Source organism: Crocuta crocuta, unplaced genomic scaffold (assembly GCF_008692635.1).
Source record: "Crocuta crocuta isolate KB4526 unplaced genomic scaffold, BGI_CrCroc_1.0 scaffold248, whole genome shotgun sequence".
Taxonomy (NCBI): Eukaryota; Metazoa; Chordata; class Mammalia; order Carnivora; family Hyaenidae; genus Crocuta; species Crocuta crocuta.
The window spans coordinates 2,242,933-2,260,164 of NW_027532409.1; the positions used below are offsets into that span (position 1 = coordinate 2,242,933).

Sequence of the window (17,232 nt, forward strand, 5' to 3'; positions counted from 1 at the left end):
CTTTATTTCTAAGGAGGAATTCAGAGATTCCCCCCCTCCCCCAGGAAATCCATAATTACTACTGACTGAATATGAAGTTTCTTTTGGGGATGATGAAAATGCACTGAAAGTGGGGTAGGGGGAAGCTGTACAATCTTGTGAATATACTAAAAACTAATAAACTGTATACTTTTTTTTAAAAGAAATTTTTAATGTTTATTTTTGAGAGCACGTGTGGAAGAGAGAAAGAGAGTGGGGGGGGGGGCGAGAGAGAGAGAGACAGAGACAGAGACAGAGACAGAGAGAGAAAAACAGAATCTGAAGCAGGCTCCAGGCTGTCAGCATAGACCCCAATGTGAGGCACAAACCCACGAACCATGAGATCATGACCTGGGCCGAAGTTGGATGCTTAACCAATTGAGCCACCCAGGTGCCCCCCAAACTGTACACCTTTAAAGGGTGAATTTCATGTTATGTAAATTATATCTGAATTTTTAGAAATTTCTCCCTGCCGATCTTCTCCACTGAAAATGGCCTTCTGGAGAATGTGCTGGTTAGTTTCACTAAATGACACTTTGGAAATGCTCCAATTGGCTTAGAGCAAGTGCTCTCACTACTGACCTCCTTGGAAACCTAGAGGTGGCCAAGTCAGTATATTTTATTTAAGTTCAGACAACACTACAACATGCATAGCTGGCCAAGAGAAAAGTAGCAGAGGAGTCTTACCTAGAGAAGCCATTTTCCTTCTCCTTTTTTATTTTTGCATCCCCAGAGGCTCTAACCTGAAAACAATAGTAACTGATTAGTACCTTGAAAAGACTAAATTTGAAGAAGCCTCGCTCTTATTTGAGAACATGTGGCCCCAATTCTTGATCGCACTGACTTATTATTAGCAAAACTGAGAAGGTGAACAAAAGGTCTTGACATTTTCCTAAGACTCATTTTTTACAGTTCTTCAGGGTGAATTATCCAGTTTACTAAAAAATGTTTCCTTTCAAAATTTACCTTTAAATGATGGCAGGTCCCTCTCCCTCAATAAGCATACTCCACTTTTCAAGGATTAGCCCTTGGCAGTGCATAGAGCAAATAAAAAACAAAACAAAAACAACAAAAAGGAATAGTCTATTTCCTGCCTTTTCTGATTTAGTGTATTCACATCCCCCTCTCCACTTCCCACTCAGTCTTTCAAAATTTTTCACATACAAAAAGATACATACACGTATGTATGCACATGTGCACACACAGACACCAATATAGTATCTCTGGAAGAATACAAAAGAATAGCCAGTAGAGTGGGCTGCCTCCAGAAAGATAAAGATGAAGTACAATGAGCAAGAGGCGAAGGAAGGTGTAATTTTCATTACATTCCCTATTTCATATTGTCTGAATTTACCAAATTCCAACATTATTTTCTCCAAAACTAAAATAAAAATGATTTCTTTTTTAAGTCTATACAGAGTACCACCCATTTGCAGCCAGATGAGCCTAACCATTTTGAGAAGGTTTGTTTGTCCTGGTTATGCTGGAACCAAAAGCCACAAAGGGCACCAGCATCATTAAGTTTTCACTCAGGAAGGACCTTCATTCAAGAGAAGACCAACATGGCATTATGCCTTCTCCCCAAAACAGAATTTTCCTCATGAAAGAAAATTGACATTTCCAGAAACCCTACATTCTTCATTTATCCACTTGCCATTTAAAGTAAGATAATGATATGGATAGATTTGGTTCTGTGAAATTCAGTGGTAAAAAAGGCTTTGGTTTTCATCGCTTAAGACTGTGACTGACGCTGAAATCTCCTGACAGAGACCTTTTCACTCAAAGGCCAAGGGATCTTACTATGCAACGAAGGTACTTTCATTACCTGCTTTTACAGATAAAGAAAATGAAAAGTACATCTCACAGCTCTTCCTTCCTCATTGGAAAGTTCTATACCTTTTCCTCCTTTCGTTTTTCCTTGTCTCTGTCTTTGTGTTTGTCTTTATGCTTTTCTGAACTTCCATCTTTGTGTTTGGTTTTCTCCTTTTCTTTGTGTTTCTTTTCAGAATCTTTATGTTCACTGTAAAAAAAAAAAAAAAGACACAAAAAGTTAGCAGGGACCATATAGTAGGGACCATAAGGGTTCATTTCACAAGATCAACTCACAAGATACCCTAAGATAACATGAAACCATGGAAACTTCTAGTGCTTTAATAGTCCTGACAGAAGGTTCAAGTAGAAGCTCTCGGCTACTGTACTTTATTTCTGTTTGATGTTTTTATTTTATCGAAGGAGCAAAAAAAACCAAAGAGAAACAGGGTCCTTCTAAACATACCAGGACTTTGTGTTAAATGACTAAGAATACACAGGTTGGGCTTCTACAACATTCTATCAGCAAAAACTATGATGAAAGCTCCAAATTGAGCACTGACATCTGATATGAGAGAGTAGAAACAAATGACAAAAAAATGCGTTCGGTGACTCTGTACAGTGAACAGCCCAACACAGTAGATGTTTTCTGCTACCTTTAATTAGGAAAGGCTTATCCCTTCTAAAAAAATTTTTTTAATTTTTTTTTAAGAGAGAGGGAGAGAGACAGAGAGAGAGAAAGAGAGAGCATGCGGGGGTGGGGGGGGCAGGCAGAGGATTGGAAGCAGGCTTTGCACAGACAGCACAGAGCTTGATGTGGGGTTCGAACTCATGAACCATGAGATCATGACCTGAGCAGATATCAAAGTTGGACGCTTAACCCACTGAGGTGGCCCAAGGCTGGTCCCTTCTAGAGGGGGCTTATAAACCCTATTTGGTCTTTTCTTCACAATAAGAAAAGGCCCAGCTAAAAAGCAAAGACATGTCCTGTGCTAAAGGTTTAGAGCCTTGCTTTTAAAGGGTTTTGAGGATGCAGAACCTTGATGATTCAGCTTGTTAGGCATCAGACTTCAGCTTAGGTCATCATCTGGCTCGGGTCATCATCTCTTGGTTCGTGAACTTGAGCCCCACATCGGGCTCGCTGCTGTCAGTGCAGAGCCCACTTCAGGTCCTCTGTCNTATTTTTTAAAATTAATTTAAAAAGTAAGAGTTATGTGGACATACTGGAAACCACAGTAAAGGTACTATTCCTCTGGAAAACTAAATATGACATTACAAAGCAAGAGGCATTAAAGTGCTCATACCCTAGGGGCACCTCAGTGCTTCAGTTGGTTGAGCATCTGACTTCAGCTCAGGTCATGATCTTGGGGTTTGTGAGTTCAAGCCTGATGGGACTCACTGTGGTCAGCGCAGAACCTGCTTCAAATCCTCTTTCCCCCTCTCTGCCCCTCCCGTACTTGCACTCTCTCAAAAATTCATAAAAACATTTTTTAAAATGTTCATACCCTAGGATCTAGCTCCTGGAAGTTTCTTTTTGGGAAATAACATTACATAAAGGTGCTGTAATTTGTGAGCCCTACAGATACATACAGACAACGTCTATGACCACAGATGGGAAAAAAAGGAATATATAAAATGGCTGCAACTGTATAAAAACATGCATGTGGACAAAAACTAAAGAGCAATAAGCAAAGGTTACAGTGGCAGAACACTAGATGACGGTTTTCTTCAGTGTGCAGGGCAGGCCATTTATGAAACCTGTTTATTACTGCACCAACCAATATCTTCCACAAGTCAACAGAAGGAGCGTGAAATCAAGTGTTATGAACTGGGGAGGACACCTTAAGATGCAGGACAGTGGCAGCAACCCCAGCTGACAGGAACAGTCAGGTAGCATCGGCTCCTGCCTTTCCCACCACCACACACTGCATTTCTCATCTGTCACATTTAGCCTTCAGCCCAGAAAAAGGAGATTTTTACCAGCAATGAGCTCATTAGGCTACGTCCATCTCATGAAGTTTGTTCTAAAGAGATTTGGCCAGCACACCTGGCTATACCAAAGACCAAAAACAGAGAAACAAATGATGGCATCCAGTTAGGGGTGAGGCATAGAAACTAGATCAGAAGAGCATCTTCTGTCACACACATCTCTGTGCACAAAAGGAGCCTCAACTTGAGATAGGCATTTGGGTGATAAATATGCAGAAGCTTTATGAAATCTAGCCAGGAAGACAGGGGGACTAGTAGAAACAGGACTACAGGGTTAGGTAGATCCAGGGACTGTCAGATGAAAGAAAACAATGCCAACTTTCTCTTATTTATATACTCCTCCATGTTGCTCTCATTAGGTTGTTATTTAGATGTGCCACACAATGAAGTAAGAAGTTTCTCCATGGGCAAACTTTCTTTTAACTCACGGGGGCTAAGCCTAGTTCCGGTGTGCTTGGAGTCATATGGTGACCCAGTGTCCCCCCATGCTTCCTGTGCTCAGCAGGAGTAGGAGGTCACTCTCCATTAGTGTGTTCTCATGATCAGCTTTTACCAAGATGCAATGTTTTACCAAAATATTATTCTTTACTTTGTACAAAAATGGCTCCCAACTGCATTAACACTCTTACTTCCAGTTTTCACTCACTTTAAAATGACTGACCAAAGAGCAAAGTGGCCAAGATTGCCATGGACTCATCAGGAGCTTACACGTATGAAATCACATGACAGCAAAATGTGTGAGCTTACTATTCTATTATACAAGCACTGTAGTTTTAGTGTTTTTTAAACATTACTTATAAGAGGAATGAATGGCCATCTACACACCTTTTTGCCTAAGAGCAAACAGTTTGGAACAATTACATCCATAATACCTATGGATAAATACCTCCCCACATACACAGTAAGAAAAACTCCCACTTTGCAAAGAAGCATTGTGCTTGGCGTTTTCACATACATTTTATTTCATGCAATCCTCACCTGTGAGGTGGATTTTATTATCCTCTTAGACTGATGTAGAAACTGAGGAGCCAGTGTTTCAAAGTCTAATTCAAAGTTACAATGTTAGAAAGAAGGGAAGTTGGGATTTAATTCAGGATTTCCATCTCCAGTTCAGAGTACTTTCCATTAAATCAGTACCATTACATATCCATGAAATTGATACCTACTACTTGAAGTAGACTGGTATTAGGGACAAATGCACAGCCAGTCTGAGATTTGATATAAAGTCAAAACTTTATTTTACCATCAAGGAGAAACTTTCTAGAATAGAGATCTTGAATATCTGAAATGATTAGACCCCTGGGATAAGCTGTTCCTTATTTTGTCTTCTGATGAAACTATAAATGATTGATTCAGGAATCTATGTTTAGGAACACTCCATCTTCCTTTCTTTCCTTTTCACTTTCCTTTCTTTCTCAATGAAAGCAATTCCTAGAAAGAACATGTCTGTTTCGCTAAGAAACTGGCTTTCTGGCCTTTTGGCCATCACAGCATGGGAACCTACCTGTAAGTGTACACACAGCCCTCCAGTTTTCAGCTTTGCTGTTCATTATCATACCAAACAGAGATCAAGGAAAAGAAGTCAGCAAACAACAAAGCAATGTGACAGTACCCAGGCCACCCCCAGGAAAGTGAAAAAAGTCCATACTTCCTCTGCCTACATAACCAAAGGGACATTTAGGAAATTCAAAGTACCTGCTAGGCAGTACCCCTTTTATAAGTCATAATTAATCAAAGAGCAGAATGAGATGGGAACTACTGATGTGACTTTCCAAAAGAAAACTCCCTCTCCTCCATTCCCAATTGTTTAGATGCAAGAGAGCAGGTAAGGATTTTGATACTAAGTGCACTCAGATGATTAATTCAGACTTGAGAACACCTTGTTACCACAAGGCAACTCATTATAGACTGTTAAACAATTTGGGTTTATGGAGCCCTGAACATAAGGCTAACAAGTCTACTTGTCAGATGCTATTCCTGTCCCTGTCTCCAGAAACAGAAAACAGCATGCTGGAGTGCTACCCCCTCATCCATAACTCCCATGCTGGCAGGAGTGCTGGCAAAAAGCAAGATCCAGTGTCAGTCTTTCTTGGGAATCTACCTGAAGTAAATGGCAAATGCAGGTGGGGGTCAAAGACCTGTGATACAGAAGCATGGGTAAGGCTGTGCCATGGAAGGTTAGAAGCAGGATTTGGCCAGTGGTAGAAAAATGAAGCAAATTTGGGACCAGTTAGACTGACTCATCATCACTGAGGCTATCCTAACATGGACCTCTTTTTCCAAAAGGGTTAAAATTAGTTTGATTTTCATGGCGGCTTAACAAGCAGCATCTTTTTCCACTGATAATGAATTGATGGAAATTGTGACTAGTGTGGAAGAGGGGTTCATATGTTGACCCCTTGTCTTGAGAGAAGTTACCTTTATCTTTATTCTGATCCTGCCTATGTTTCCACACATAATAGCCATAATATATCAGGGGCACTTGGGTGGCTCAGTCAGTTATAAGCAACTGACTCTTGGGTTTTGACTCAGGACATGATCTCACAGTTTCATGAGTTCAAGCCCCACATTGGGGTCTGCGCTGGCAGCACAAAGTCTGCTTGGGATTCTCTCTCTTCCTCTCTGCCCCTCCCTGGCTTGCACAGTCTCTGTCTCTCTCAAACTAAATAAACTTAAAAAAAAAAAAAAAAAATAGACACAATATGTCAAAGTTACAAAATAGGTTTTAATACAACTGGAGGCTATAATACTGGCTAATTCAGAGGCAGTAAACAGATGAAGGAAACACTGAAGAAACTTCAGTGGATTGACATAAGAGAAATAAACTGGAGAGAAAGGCTTACTACTGATAATAGTAAGAAACCCAACTATCTGGGGAAAAAAATGCATTTTAAGTTTAGTCTGGGGCACCTGGGTGGCTCAGCTGGTTAAGCGTCTGACTTCGGCTCAAGTCATGATCTCACAGTTGGTGAGTTCAAGCCCCACATCAGGCTCTGCGCTGACAGCTCAGAGCCTGTAGCCTGCTTCAAATCCTGTGCCTCCCTCTCTCTCTGGCCCTGCCCCACTCATGCTATCTCTCTCAAAAATAAACATTAAAAAAATTTTTTTAATATATTAAAAAGGAATGAATTTAGTCTGGGTGCCTGAGTTTATCTGTCAGTTGAGTGTCCAACTTCAACTCAGGTCATGATCTCACAGCTCATGAGTTCGAGCCCCATGTTGGGCTCTGTGCTGACAGCTCAGAGTCTGGAGCCTACTTCGGATTCTGTGTTTCTCTCTCTCTCTCTGCTTCTCCCTACTCACACTCTGTCTCTCTCTCTCTTTCAAAAATAAACATTAAAAAAAAAAAAGAAAAAATTAAGAATGAGTTTAGTCTGGGATACACTAGAACTTCTGTAATTCTCACATTTTGGATGAAATATTAATAATATTAATTTCACCATGAGAACCCTGGGAGAGAAAGCACAATTATTGGCTAAGTACAGTGCCTCCTTGGCTCAGGGCCCCTGTCTGTCTGTGGATTAGATCCACCACACTAGCACAGCCTGGACAACCAAAAGTCAATGCCAAAGAGAACAAATGGAAAGATTCAAAGCCACATCTCCAGATGCTACAAGAAAAAAAGTAACCTGTGCTACACTATTTTTAAAGTGACAGTGAAACCTTTGGTCTGTGACTTCTGTTGGAGCTGAGCAGACAACAGAGAAAGCTGACCAGGGTTCTAAGGCACTGAGGCAGAAGTGTGGAAGTAGGGAGATGGCTGCAGGAAGGCACTTGCTACCTCTTTAGGGGAAAATAACAATGAACTTTTGTCTGATATTCTGGGAAGCTAGGACGCTGGCAATGGGAAACCATTTAAATGTGTTAAAGAAAACAGAAACTGTCTGTCCTGTCACCCATAAAAATACTTAACAGATACTTAACAGAGCGCTAGTGCCATCCACCCTTCCAAGCAGTTTAAATCCTCGTAACAAAACTCTGAGATAAGTATTAGTATCTCCATTTTACAGATGTGGAAACTGAGACACAGAAAGCTTAAGAAACTCATCAAGGAACACCTCAAATGACAGGTCATAAGGATTTAAACTCAGGCAGTCTAGCTTGAGTCAGGCACTCAACTGCTGTCACGTGATCTCTCAAACAAAACAAAAAAGAAAGACTGCTAGGTACAGAGGAGGCTTTCTAACTTCTGAGAACAGGACTTAGCCATTAATGGCTAAGAGAACAAACTCATCCCCACTACTGGGCCATTCCTCAAGGAAGGAGAGCACAGCAGAATGTAGCCAATGGAACCACAGGAATTCCTATGGGAGAGCCTAGAAAGCTTCAAAGCTGTGAAGGGAGGACCTTCGTGGCTCCTTTAAGGAAAGCAGGCAATTATGGCTTAAGTAATGTTTGCTAAATAAAAAATTCCAGGTAAATTCAAAAGTTGTCTCTGGATAAAGAATGCAGCAGTTTCTGAAAGCCTCTAAGAAATGAAGATTTCCTCATGTACCTCACCATTAGAGGTTACTAAACAAAATCACAAGAATTATCAAAACTTCATGTTGAATCAAATTTTAGAAATTATTTATAGACTGCTCATGCCATTTGTGACCAAGTCCTGTATCTTCTTTTATCAACTGTTTTCAATGGCTTCTAGCTTCCTTCAGAATCAAGTCCCAACTTTGCAAAGATAAGATTTAATAGTTTTGCCTCAAGCTCCTTTTTTGGGCCCCATTTTCTATCCCACCTTCTATTAACCCAATGTCTACCTAACGGGATTCCTTCCAGAGCAAAGCATATTAGACTGTCCATGTTTGTGTAAAACTCTTCTCGCTGTCTGAATTGCCATCTTTCTAGTCATCACCTTCCCTTGTCAAGACCTTAACCATCTTTTAGTGGCTAGCTCAAATTCTCTTCCCACCATGAGATCTTTAAAAATAAATTATTGCAGTTCATTATAATAGGGTTAGATATGATTGAAAACTAGGGCTCCAAAGGGGATGTTATCAATAGCTACTAAACTAGATTCAAAGATTACCAAAATTAACAGCTCTACTGTATCTGAATGATCCTCTACCAGGACTTATGGTAACCACCACCACCCCCCCCAACTTTTAGTATGTTAAAGTTTCCAAAGACCTTTTTATCTACAAGATTCCACTGACTGGTTTCTCCCCACAACAAACCTCAAAGGCTTACCAAACCAATACTGTTATCAACAATTGACCAACATGGAAAACAAGATCCAGAAAGAAGTTAAATGGTTTGAATCAGGACATACAACTAGTAAATGTAGGACACACAGTAAACGATAGAACCTAGGCTTTCAACTTCTATTTTTTTGTGTGCTTGTCACTGAACACTGACTCCTACTTAGGTTAACTGTCCATTGCCCGCAAACACGATGATCTAGGGACCTGCAGATAAGTGCTAGGGCTTTGGCAAATCGCTCAAAAAACGAGCAAAACGTCTTTTAAATTTGATCCCTTTAAGAAAAACTTCCCCTAAGAACTGATTGCTTAATTCCAGTGCATTTTCCTAAGATCCTACATTCTCTCAATTCTAATTCAGGTACAGTTTGAAACGGAAGGGAAAGCAGAACCCAAAAGCATCCTTATCCTCAGATGTTTCTCACACTGACTGTACAAATTAGCACTGCCAACATGGCTGGAAAAGCACTTCCCTTACTATTTCACAGCAGAGCTTTTCTATCTTCCCTGGCTTTCCACAAATTTGTCACTCCAGCCTGAGTGCCAGGCTTAAAGTTGGCAAGAGACGCAGTCAAAAACTANGGGAGTGGAAACCTAGCAGGAGGAAATCTTATTTTTCATATATGATGGCCGTTTATCTCTAAAACCAACCCCCCCAAACACACACAATTGCTTTTGATAATGTTTACATAAGAGGTCTAGTAAAGAGAATTTATGGCTAAGAATGCAACTTTTCAAGAAAAATATCTGGTGAGATCCTACAAGCCCAGTGACTCCTCAGCATCTAGACAGAATATTCTTTTTGTTTCTTTTGACAGGATATATATAGTTTTTAAAAAGACCCAAAGTGCTAAATAGTAAGGCTAACAGAAAGAAGCAGTGCCAGAGATAAGTAATAGAAGAAATTATTTTTATTTGACTTTAGTATAAACTCTTCCTGTGTTATTATGGGCCAAAAAGGTGATGGGGTTTTCATAAGGTCAGAGTTTAATGAGATTAATACTTCTGTTGCCAAAACCTTCAGGGATTTGGGGCCCAAAGATAAAGAGGCAGTGCCTGAAAGATCTGGCATTTTAAAACCTGAGCTACCAACTACTGTATAAGAGTTGCTTGTGTTAACACAGTTCAGCTATACAACTGACCTTCCTTAGGAAGGAGATCTTTTTCTTTTTACTGGAAGGAGTAACGCAGTGGGGGAAAAACACAACAACTCAGAAGTCCTGGTCTCTTATCCTTGCTCTGCTAACACATCACCATGTGACTTTGGGCATGTCACTCAGACTCTTGACCACAGAAAGAGATAAGATGGAATGATCTTTCATACCCTCTCCCTTATTTTGTACCTTAAGAACAGTACAGGAAAATGTACATGAATAAGATGGGATCTCCTGAGGGATGGATCCACATCCCATTCTGTCTCGGCAGAAAGGCTGGTTTCCCTTGCTCTGGCATTCCAAGTATGTAGCACATGTTACTGTGTGGGAGAGAGAGCTCTCCTGGAGTTAGGTCCTAAGTTTAGTCTAATGAGAAATGATTGATGCTAATATCTAACAGAAAAGGAACAATCATGGCAAACTGATCACTGAATACTGGGATAAAATGAAGCAGTTTTTAAGAGAACATGTTAATAAACTTTAATTATTCTGGGCTTCTGCTACAAAGGAAAATGGAGAAACCCAATACTATGAGAAAGACCAGAAGTCACTTAAAAAAAGGAACACAAGACTGAAACAGGGGTGCCTGGATGGCTCAGTCGGTTAAGCATCCAACTCTTGATTTTGGCTCAGGTCATGACCTCACGGTACATGAGTATAAGCCATGAGTCAGACTCCCCACTGACAGCACAAAGCTACTTGAGATTCCCTCTCTCTGCTCATATGCTCTCTCAAAATAAATAAACTTAAAAAAAAAAAAAAAGGGAACACAATGTACAGGATTTTAATGAAATATAAATATATAACTAATTCACTTGCTTCGTTGCAAAGAGGTAGTATGTCAGTAGAGGTCAAAACAAGAAGTATTTAAAAGTCTGCTTACAACACATCATCTAGTTAGACTGTCTTAAACTTACCCACATGTGAATTAGAGATCCAGGGCTAGATTTAGTCATGTGTAAACAGAAACTAGGGCCAGGTTTTTCAATGCCTCTTGGCAAAGAGGCTATAATTTCTTAAGCTTTTTGATAAAAATGAAGAATATATTAAAAGGTACAAATGAATTTGCCTAGGCTATAATCTTGGAATATTATGCTTGATAGATGTACAAAAAACAGCTCATATTAGTGAAACAGTTCACAGTTAAAGAGCTTTCACAGTTAAAGACTCCCCCTGACTCCTCTAAGTCCCCTCTGAAATGTGTACTGATATGCAGGAACTGAAGAGGAGTTGAGGAAGGTTAGATAACCTAATGAGCAAGGTCAAGGGAGACCTAAGCAGAGGGACCAAGATGAGGCCTTCTTCTAAACAGAGACAATTAAGCTACCATAGGCTTTCTAAGAAAAAGGACACCAAAATAATACACATTATTTTTAGAACAGAGATTTTGGTAAAACAGAACAGGGCCAAACCTATGTCCCAAAGCTTTTTATGCTACTTCTACCTAATCTTTTCTCCCGCAATGATACATTTTGGTTGGTGAAGTCAGATGCGCCTGAGAAAAAGGAATTCATCTTAAAAAGCTTGTTTTAAAAATTAACCTGGATTTTTTAAACTTGGGGGCGGGGGGCAGATTCATGCTAACATAGAAATTAGCATTCTTTAACAGCATATTTTTCTGGGGATGAAGTTCTTCATGCTCAAGGATTACCTCATTTTTTTGGTACTTCACATCAACCAGCACAGTAGAAGCATGGCAGGCAGGATAAAAATACTTATTTCATATGAGCCAGCAATTCCACTCCTAAGTATTTACCCAAAGAATTGAAAGAAGGGACTCAAATAGATACTTGTACACCCATGTTCACAGCAGTGTTCTTCCCAACTGCCAAAAATGTGCTAACAACATATCTACCAACAGAGGAAGAGATTTTTTTTTAAATGTGGTACAGACACACAATGGGAGTACTATTCAGCTATAAAAAGGAATGGAGGGGCACCTGGGTGGCTCAGTCCGTTGGACATAAGAATCTTGATTTTAGCTCAGGTCGTGATCCCAGGGTCATGGGATCGAGGCCTGTGTTGGGCTCTGAGCTGAGTGTGGAGCCTGCCTGGGATTCTCTCCCTTTCTCCCTCTACCCCATTCACATTGTCTCTCTAAAAAAATTTCAAGAAACAAAAATTAAAAAGGGAACCAAATCATGATATGTGACAGTACAGATGAACCTTGAAAACCATTAGATTAAGGGAAACAAGCCAGACACAAAAAGGATAAATATTTTGTGATTTTACTTACATGAGTACTCAAATAGGCAAATTCAGAGACAGAAAGTAGAAAAGAAGTTGCCAAGGGATTGGGGGGGGCAGGGGAGGAGAGAATGGGAATGCATGGGTTAGTGGGTTCAGAGACTATTTGGGACAATGAAAAAGCTCTAGAGATGAACACTGGTGATTGTCGTACAATGCTGTAAATACACTTAATGCCACTTTGAAACCGCAAAAACACATTACGTATATTTTACTAAAGACACAGAAAAAACATGTTTGAAAAATGGGGGAGCCAGAAGGAACTATCTTGTAGAAGATTAAGAGTATGTGAAGAGAAAAGATGGCAATTGGTGTACCCACAGGTCATCCACTCACTGATCCAATGCACCCTAGGTAAGTGCCAGCTCTCCACCAGAAACTGTACTAAGCCTTGAGGATGTAAAACAAAACAGACTTCAGCTCTGCTCTGAGAGACTTTCAGAGTCTAACAGGGAATACAAAGAAGTAAAGAGACAATTATAATACCAACACAACTTGGCAATTACTGTGATAGGAATATATTCAATGTGCCAGAGAGCACACTGAAGTAACATTCAATATGAGGGGGTAGGCACAAAGGATCCCTGAAAGAAGTAAAGTCTAAGCTGTAACTAAAAGAATGATAGTAGAGGGCAACAGAGTACTCGGAAACAGTAATCGCATATTTTAAGGCATATTTTAATAGCATATTAAATTCAAATGAGATTAGGGGTACCTGGATGGCTCAGTTGGTTAAGTATCCAACTTCAGCTCAGGTCATGATCTCATGGTTTGTGAGTTTGAGCCCCATACGGGGCTCTGTGCTGATAACATGGAGCCTGCTTCGGATCCTCTGTCTCCCTCTGTCTCTGCACCTCCTACGCTTGCACGTGCTTATTCTCTCTCTCTCAAAAATAAATAAACATTAAAAAAAAGAAAGTTTCACAAGACTGCATAATGGAACATGAGAGAAAAGTAAATGTTAAGAGAGGTAGCAGAGGGACAGCCAGACAGAGGACTGCTACGTACACTGGAAGGAGGTTAAAAAATAGGTGGCCAGCGGGACGCCTGGGTGGCTTAGTCGGTTAAGCGTCCGACTTTCGCTTAGGTCATGATCTCGCGGTTCGTGGGTTCGAGCCCCGAGTCGGGCTCTGTGCTGACTGCCAGCTCAGAGCCTGGAGCCTGTTTCAGAGTCTGTCACTCCCTCTCTCTCTGACCCTCCCCTGCTCATGCTGTCTCTCTCCTAAAAATTAAAAAAAAAAAAAAAAATTAAAAAAAAAAAAGGTGGCCAGAAAGATGGAAAAGGACAAAAAGCAAGGGAAGATGGTTTTAAGGAGAGCTGGGCCCAGAATATGGTATATCTCAGAAAATGCTCTAGGTGCCAAGAATCTGTATTCTGTTGAGTAGAATATTCTAGAAATTTCAATCCAATCAAGTTAGTTGGTAATGCTCAAGTCTTCTACATTGTAATGATCTTCTGCTTATACTATCAATTGAGAAAGACAACAAAATCTGACTATAAAATTGTCAATTTCTCTTTGTAGTTCCATCAGTTTTTACTTCACGTATTTTAAGGCTCTGATATTCATATATAGACATTTATAACGGTTATGCCCTCCTAAGTGGCTCTTTTTTATCTTTATGAAATGAACTTCCTTATTCTTGGCAATACTCTACTCTCAAATCTACTTTGGAAGAGGTTAATATGGGCTGAACAACTATAAACTGAAAAAAAAGACACAGGTGAACTGAGACTGGATTCAACTACTAAGATTAAATTCACCAGAGTAATGAACATGGAAACTAGATGATCAAATGGTAAGAAATGAGTGAGTGGTGGGGGAAAGACCACAGGAGTGGTAGAGGATACATAAAGCAATGTCTCCACTAGAGAAAATTAATCTGGTTATTTAAAAAAATTTTTCACGTTTTTATTTTTGAGAGAGAGATAACGAGCAAATGAGGGGCAGAGAGAAGAGGGAGACACAGAATCCAAAGCAGGCTCCAGGATCTGAGCTGTTAGCACAGAGCCTGAAGTGGGGCCCAAACTCATGAACCACAAGGTCATGTGACCTGAGCTGAAGTCGGACACTTAACCGACTGAGCCACCCAGCAGCCCCTAATCTGGTTATTTTAATGATTCATAAAGACTTACTCATAAAAGGAATTCATTATAAATATCTTAGGGCGGGGCACCTGGGTGGCTCAGTTGGTTAGGCGTCCAACCTTGGCTCAGGTTATGATCACACACACAGTTCATGGGTTCGAGCCCCGTGTCGGGCTCTGTGCTGACCACTAGCTCAGAGCCTAGACCCTGCTTCAGACTGTGTGTCTCCCTCTCTCTGACACCCCCCTGCTCATCCTGTTTCTCTCTCAGAAAATAAATAAAACGTTAAAAATTTAAAAAAAAAAAATAGAAATATCTTAGGGCGTCTGGGTGGCTCAGTCAGTAAAGCGTCCGACTTTAGCTCAAGTCATGATCTCAGTCTGTGGGTTCCAGTCCTGCGTCGGGCTCTGTGCTGACAGCTCAGAGCCTGGAGCCTGCTTCAGATTCTGCATCTCCTTCTTTCTCTGCCCCTCCTCCACTCGCACTGTTGATCTTTACATTCCCTTTTAACAAAACTTAGGCCACTCTGGGAATATCATATAGCACTCTTCCCTAACAACTGCCTTTAACTTAAAATGGAAGCATAAGTCCTCAACAAGGGGTCCCAATATCCAAAAATATGCAAAGTCTTTGTGCTTAACCACTTGCTTGCTACACCAAAAAATGGGAGCAAAATGAAAATGAAAATATATTTCTGAGGCTTGAATCTCCAAGGGTAGCACTACTGAGTTTCATTTATTTTGACGGTCAGTGGCTTCCATGAGAGCTGAACCCTTCTGATAATCTGATGAAACTAAAATCACTCTCTCCAGGAAAATCTCATATACCTAACCTTTGCATATGATTTCAGGGGCTCATAGACCATGGAGGCTCAAGGTAAGAATTTTTAATCTATACCTGTACAGAAAGAATACATATATCGAGTCTCCAATCTAGTCACACCTTTTATCAAAGCAAGTTCTCTGGACCTCATGTGTTAACAATGAATCCATAGCGGACTGAGTTAAAAATTGTATTTCTAAAGAAATATATATTGGAAGAGAATTCACCATACTTGCTTTGTAAATCTTGATGTGAACAGCCTTCCTTGTAAGGCCCAAATCATCAAGGCTACACTCTGCTTACTTTGCTATCCATGCTATTCACCTGTGGATCAGGTTAAGACCTATTCCAGGTGAGCTAAGCCACAGTCAAAGCACTGCCAAATGATGAGGGACTTGCTGGTTTAACCCTTACCTGTTGCTATGCTTGGACTTTTCTCGGTCCTTCTCCTTGTCTTTCTTGTGTTCTTTGTGCCGGTGTTCTCGATCTTTATGTTTATCTTTGTGTTTATGAGAATCTGCAACCGTAAGAGATGAGTCAGTTAAGAGGAGTCATAAGCTATCTCCTGCCTAAGCAGCACAATGACACGATTCAATGGAAGGTAGCCATAACAGCACATTCCACTGGAAGGAAAGATTTCACAAAGCCGCCCAGACAAGGCATCCCATTACCCTGCCTCTAAAACCAAGACGTGTTACAAACATGAAGGGGAAATGGGAACAAATTCTACTGTAAAAGGAAGTAACAGTTTAGCATTCTTCTCCCTATATCTGGTACTACTGAGACTAAGTCATAAATGATACAAAAGGGTAAATCTTGAATATACACTCTCAAGATGAGATGGCTATCTATGTAAGTTCTAGAAAATCCAAACCTCAAGAGATATGTTTTTAAAATAACTTTAATGAAGTATAATTTCTTTGCAGAAAAATACATACATTTTGAAGATACAGTGTGATAAGGCCAACAAACACATGCACAGGTGTAATCCCCACCACAATCAAGATTTAGAACAATCCCATCACCCCAAAAAGGTTCCCTTGTGCCCATTTCCAGTCAATCCTCATCATCCCCGCAGACCCCTCCTGCTGAAAGCAACCACTAATTTGCTAGCACTATGGATATGTGTCAAGTTTTATATAATGTAATCACATAGGATTTACAGTTGTGTCTGACTTCTTAGTGTGGTGTTTGACATTCATCCATGTTGCTGGATCTGTCCGCAGTTGGTTAAGATTTTGCTGCTGAGTGGAATCCCACTGTTATGGATATACTGCAATTTATTTATTCACTTGGTGATGTACATTTGAGCTGTTTCTAGGTTATTATGAATGAATCTGCTATGAACATTCATATACAACTTTTTGTAGACATGTTTCGTTTCTTTTGGGTTCATACTTAGTAGTGTAATCACAGGGTTACATGATAAGTATGTTTAACTTAAAATATTTTTAATGTTTATTCATTCTTGAGAAAGAGACAGAGTAAGAGTGGGAGAGAGGAAGAGAGAAAGGGAGACACAGAATCTAAAGCACATTCCAGCCTCTGAGCTGTCAGCACAGAACCCGACATGGGGCTCTCAAACCCACAAACTGTGAGATCATAACCTGAGCCAAAGTCGGACGCTTAACCAAATGAGCCACCCAGGCGTTCCAGTATATGTTTAACTTTATACAAAACTGCCAAACTTTTCCAAAGTGACTGTACTATTATTATACATTTCCACCAATATGCATTAGAGTTCCAACTGCTATAAATTCTCTAACACTTAGTATTATCAATCTTTAATTTTAGCCATTCTAGCAACTATGTAGTGGTACCTCACTTGTTTTAATCCAGTTTCCTAATTAAATAACGGGCATCTTATCATGTGCTTATTGACCACTTATGTATCTTTTTGGTCAAGCATCTC

General features: G+C 40.2%; 1 protein-coding gene across 1 annotated transcript in view; it reads right to left on the reverse strand.

Moving 5' to 3' along the window:
* TOP1 (DNA topoisomerase I) overlaps positions 1–17,232 on the reverse strand; it is a 91,742-nt gene that overhangs the window by 44,853 nt on the left and 29,657 nt on the right. Inside the window, exons 3-5 of the mRNA XM_077778881.1 lie at positions 15,735–15,837; positions 1,915–2,038; positions 706–761 (exon numbers count right to left, since the gene is read on the reverse strand). Of these exons, the coding sequence (XP_077635007.1) occupies positions 706–761; positions 1,915–2,038; positions 15,735–15,837 (283 nt within the window). The remainder of the gene's footprint in view (positions 1–705; positions 762–1,914; positions 2,039–15,734; positions 15,838–17,232) is intronic.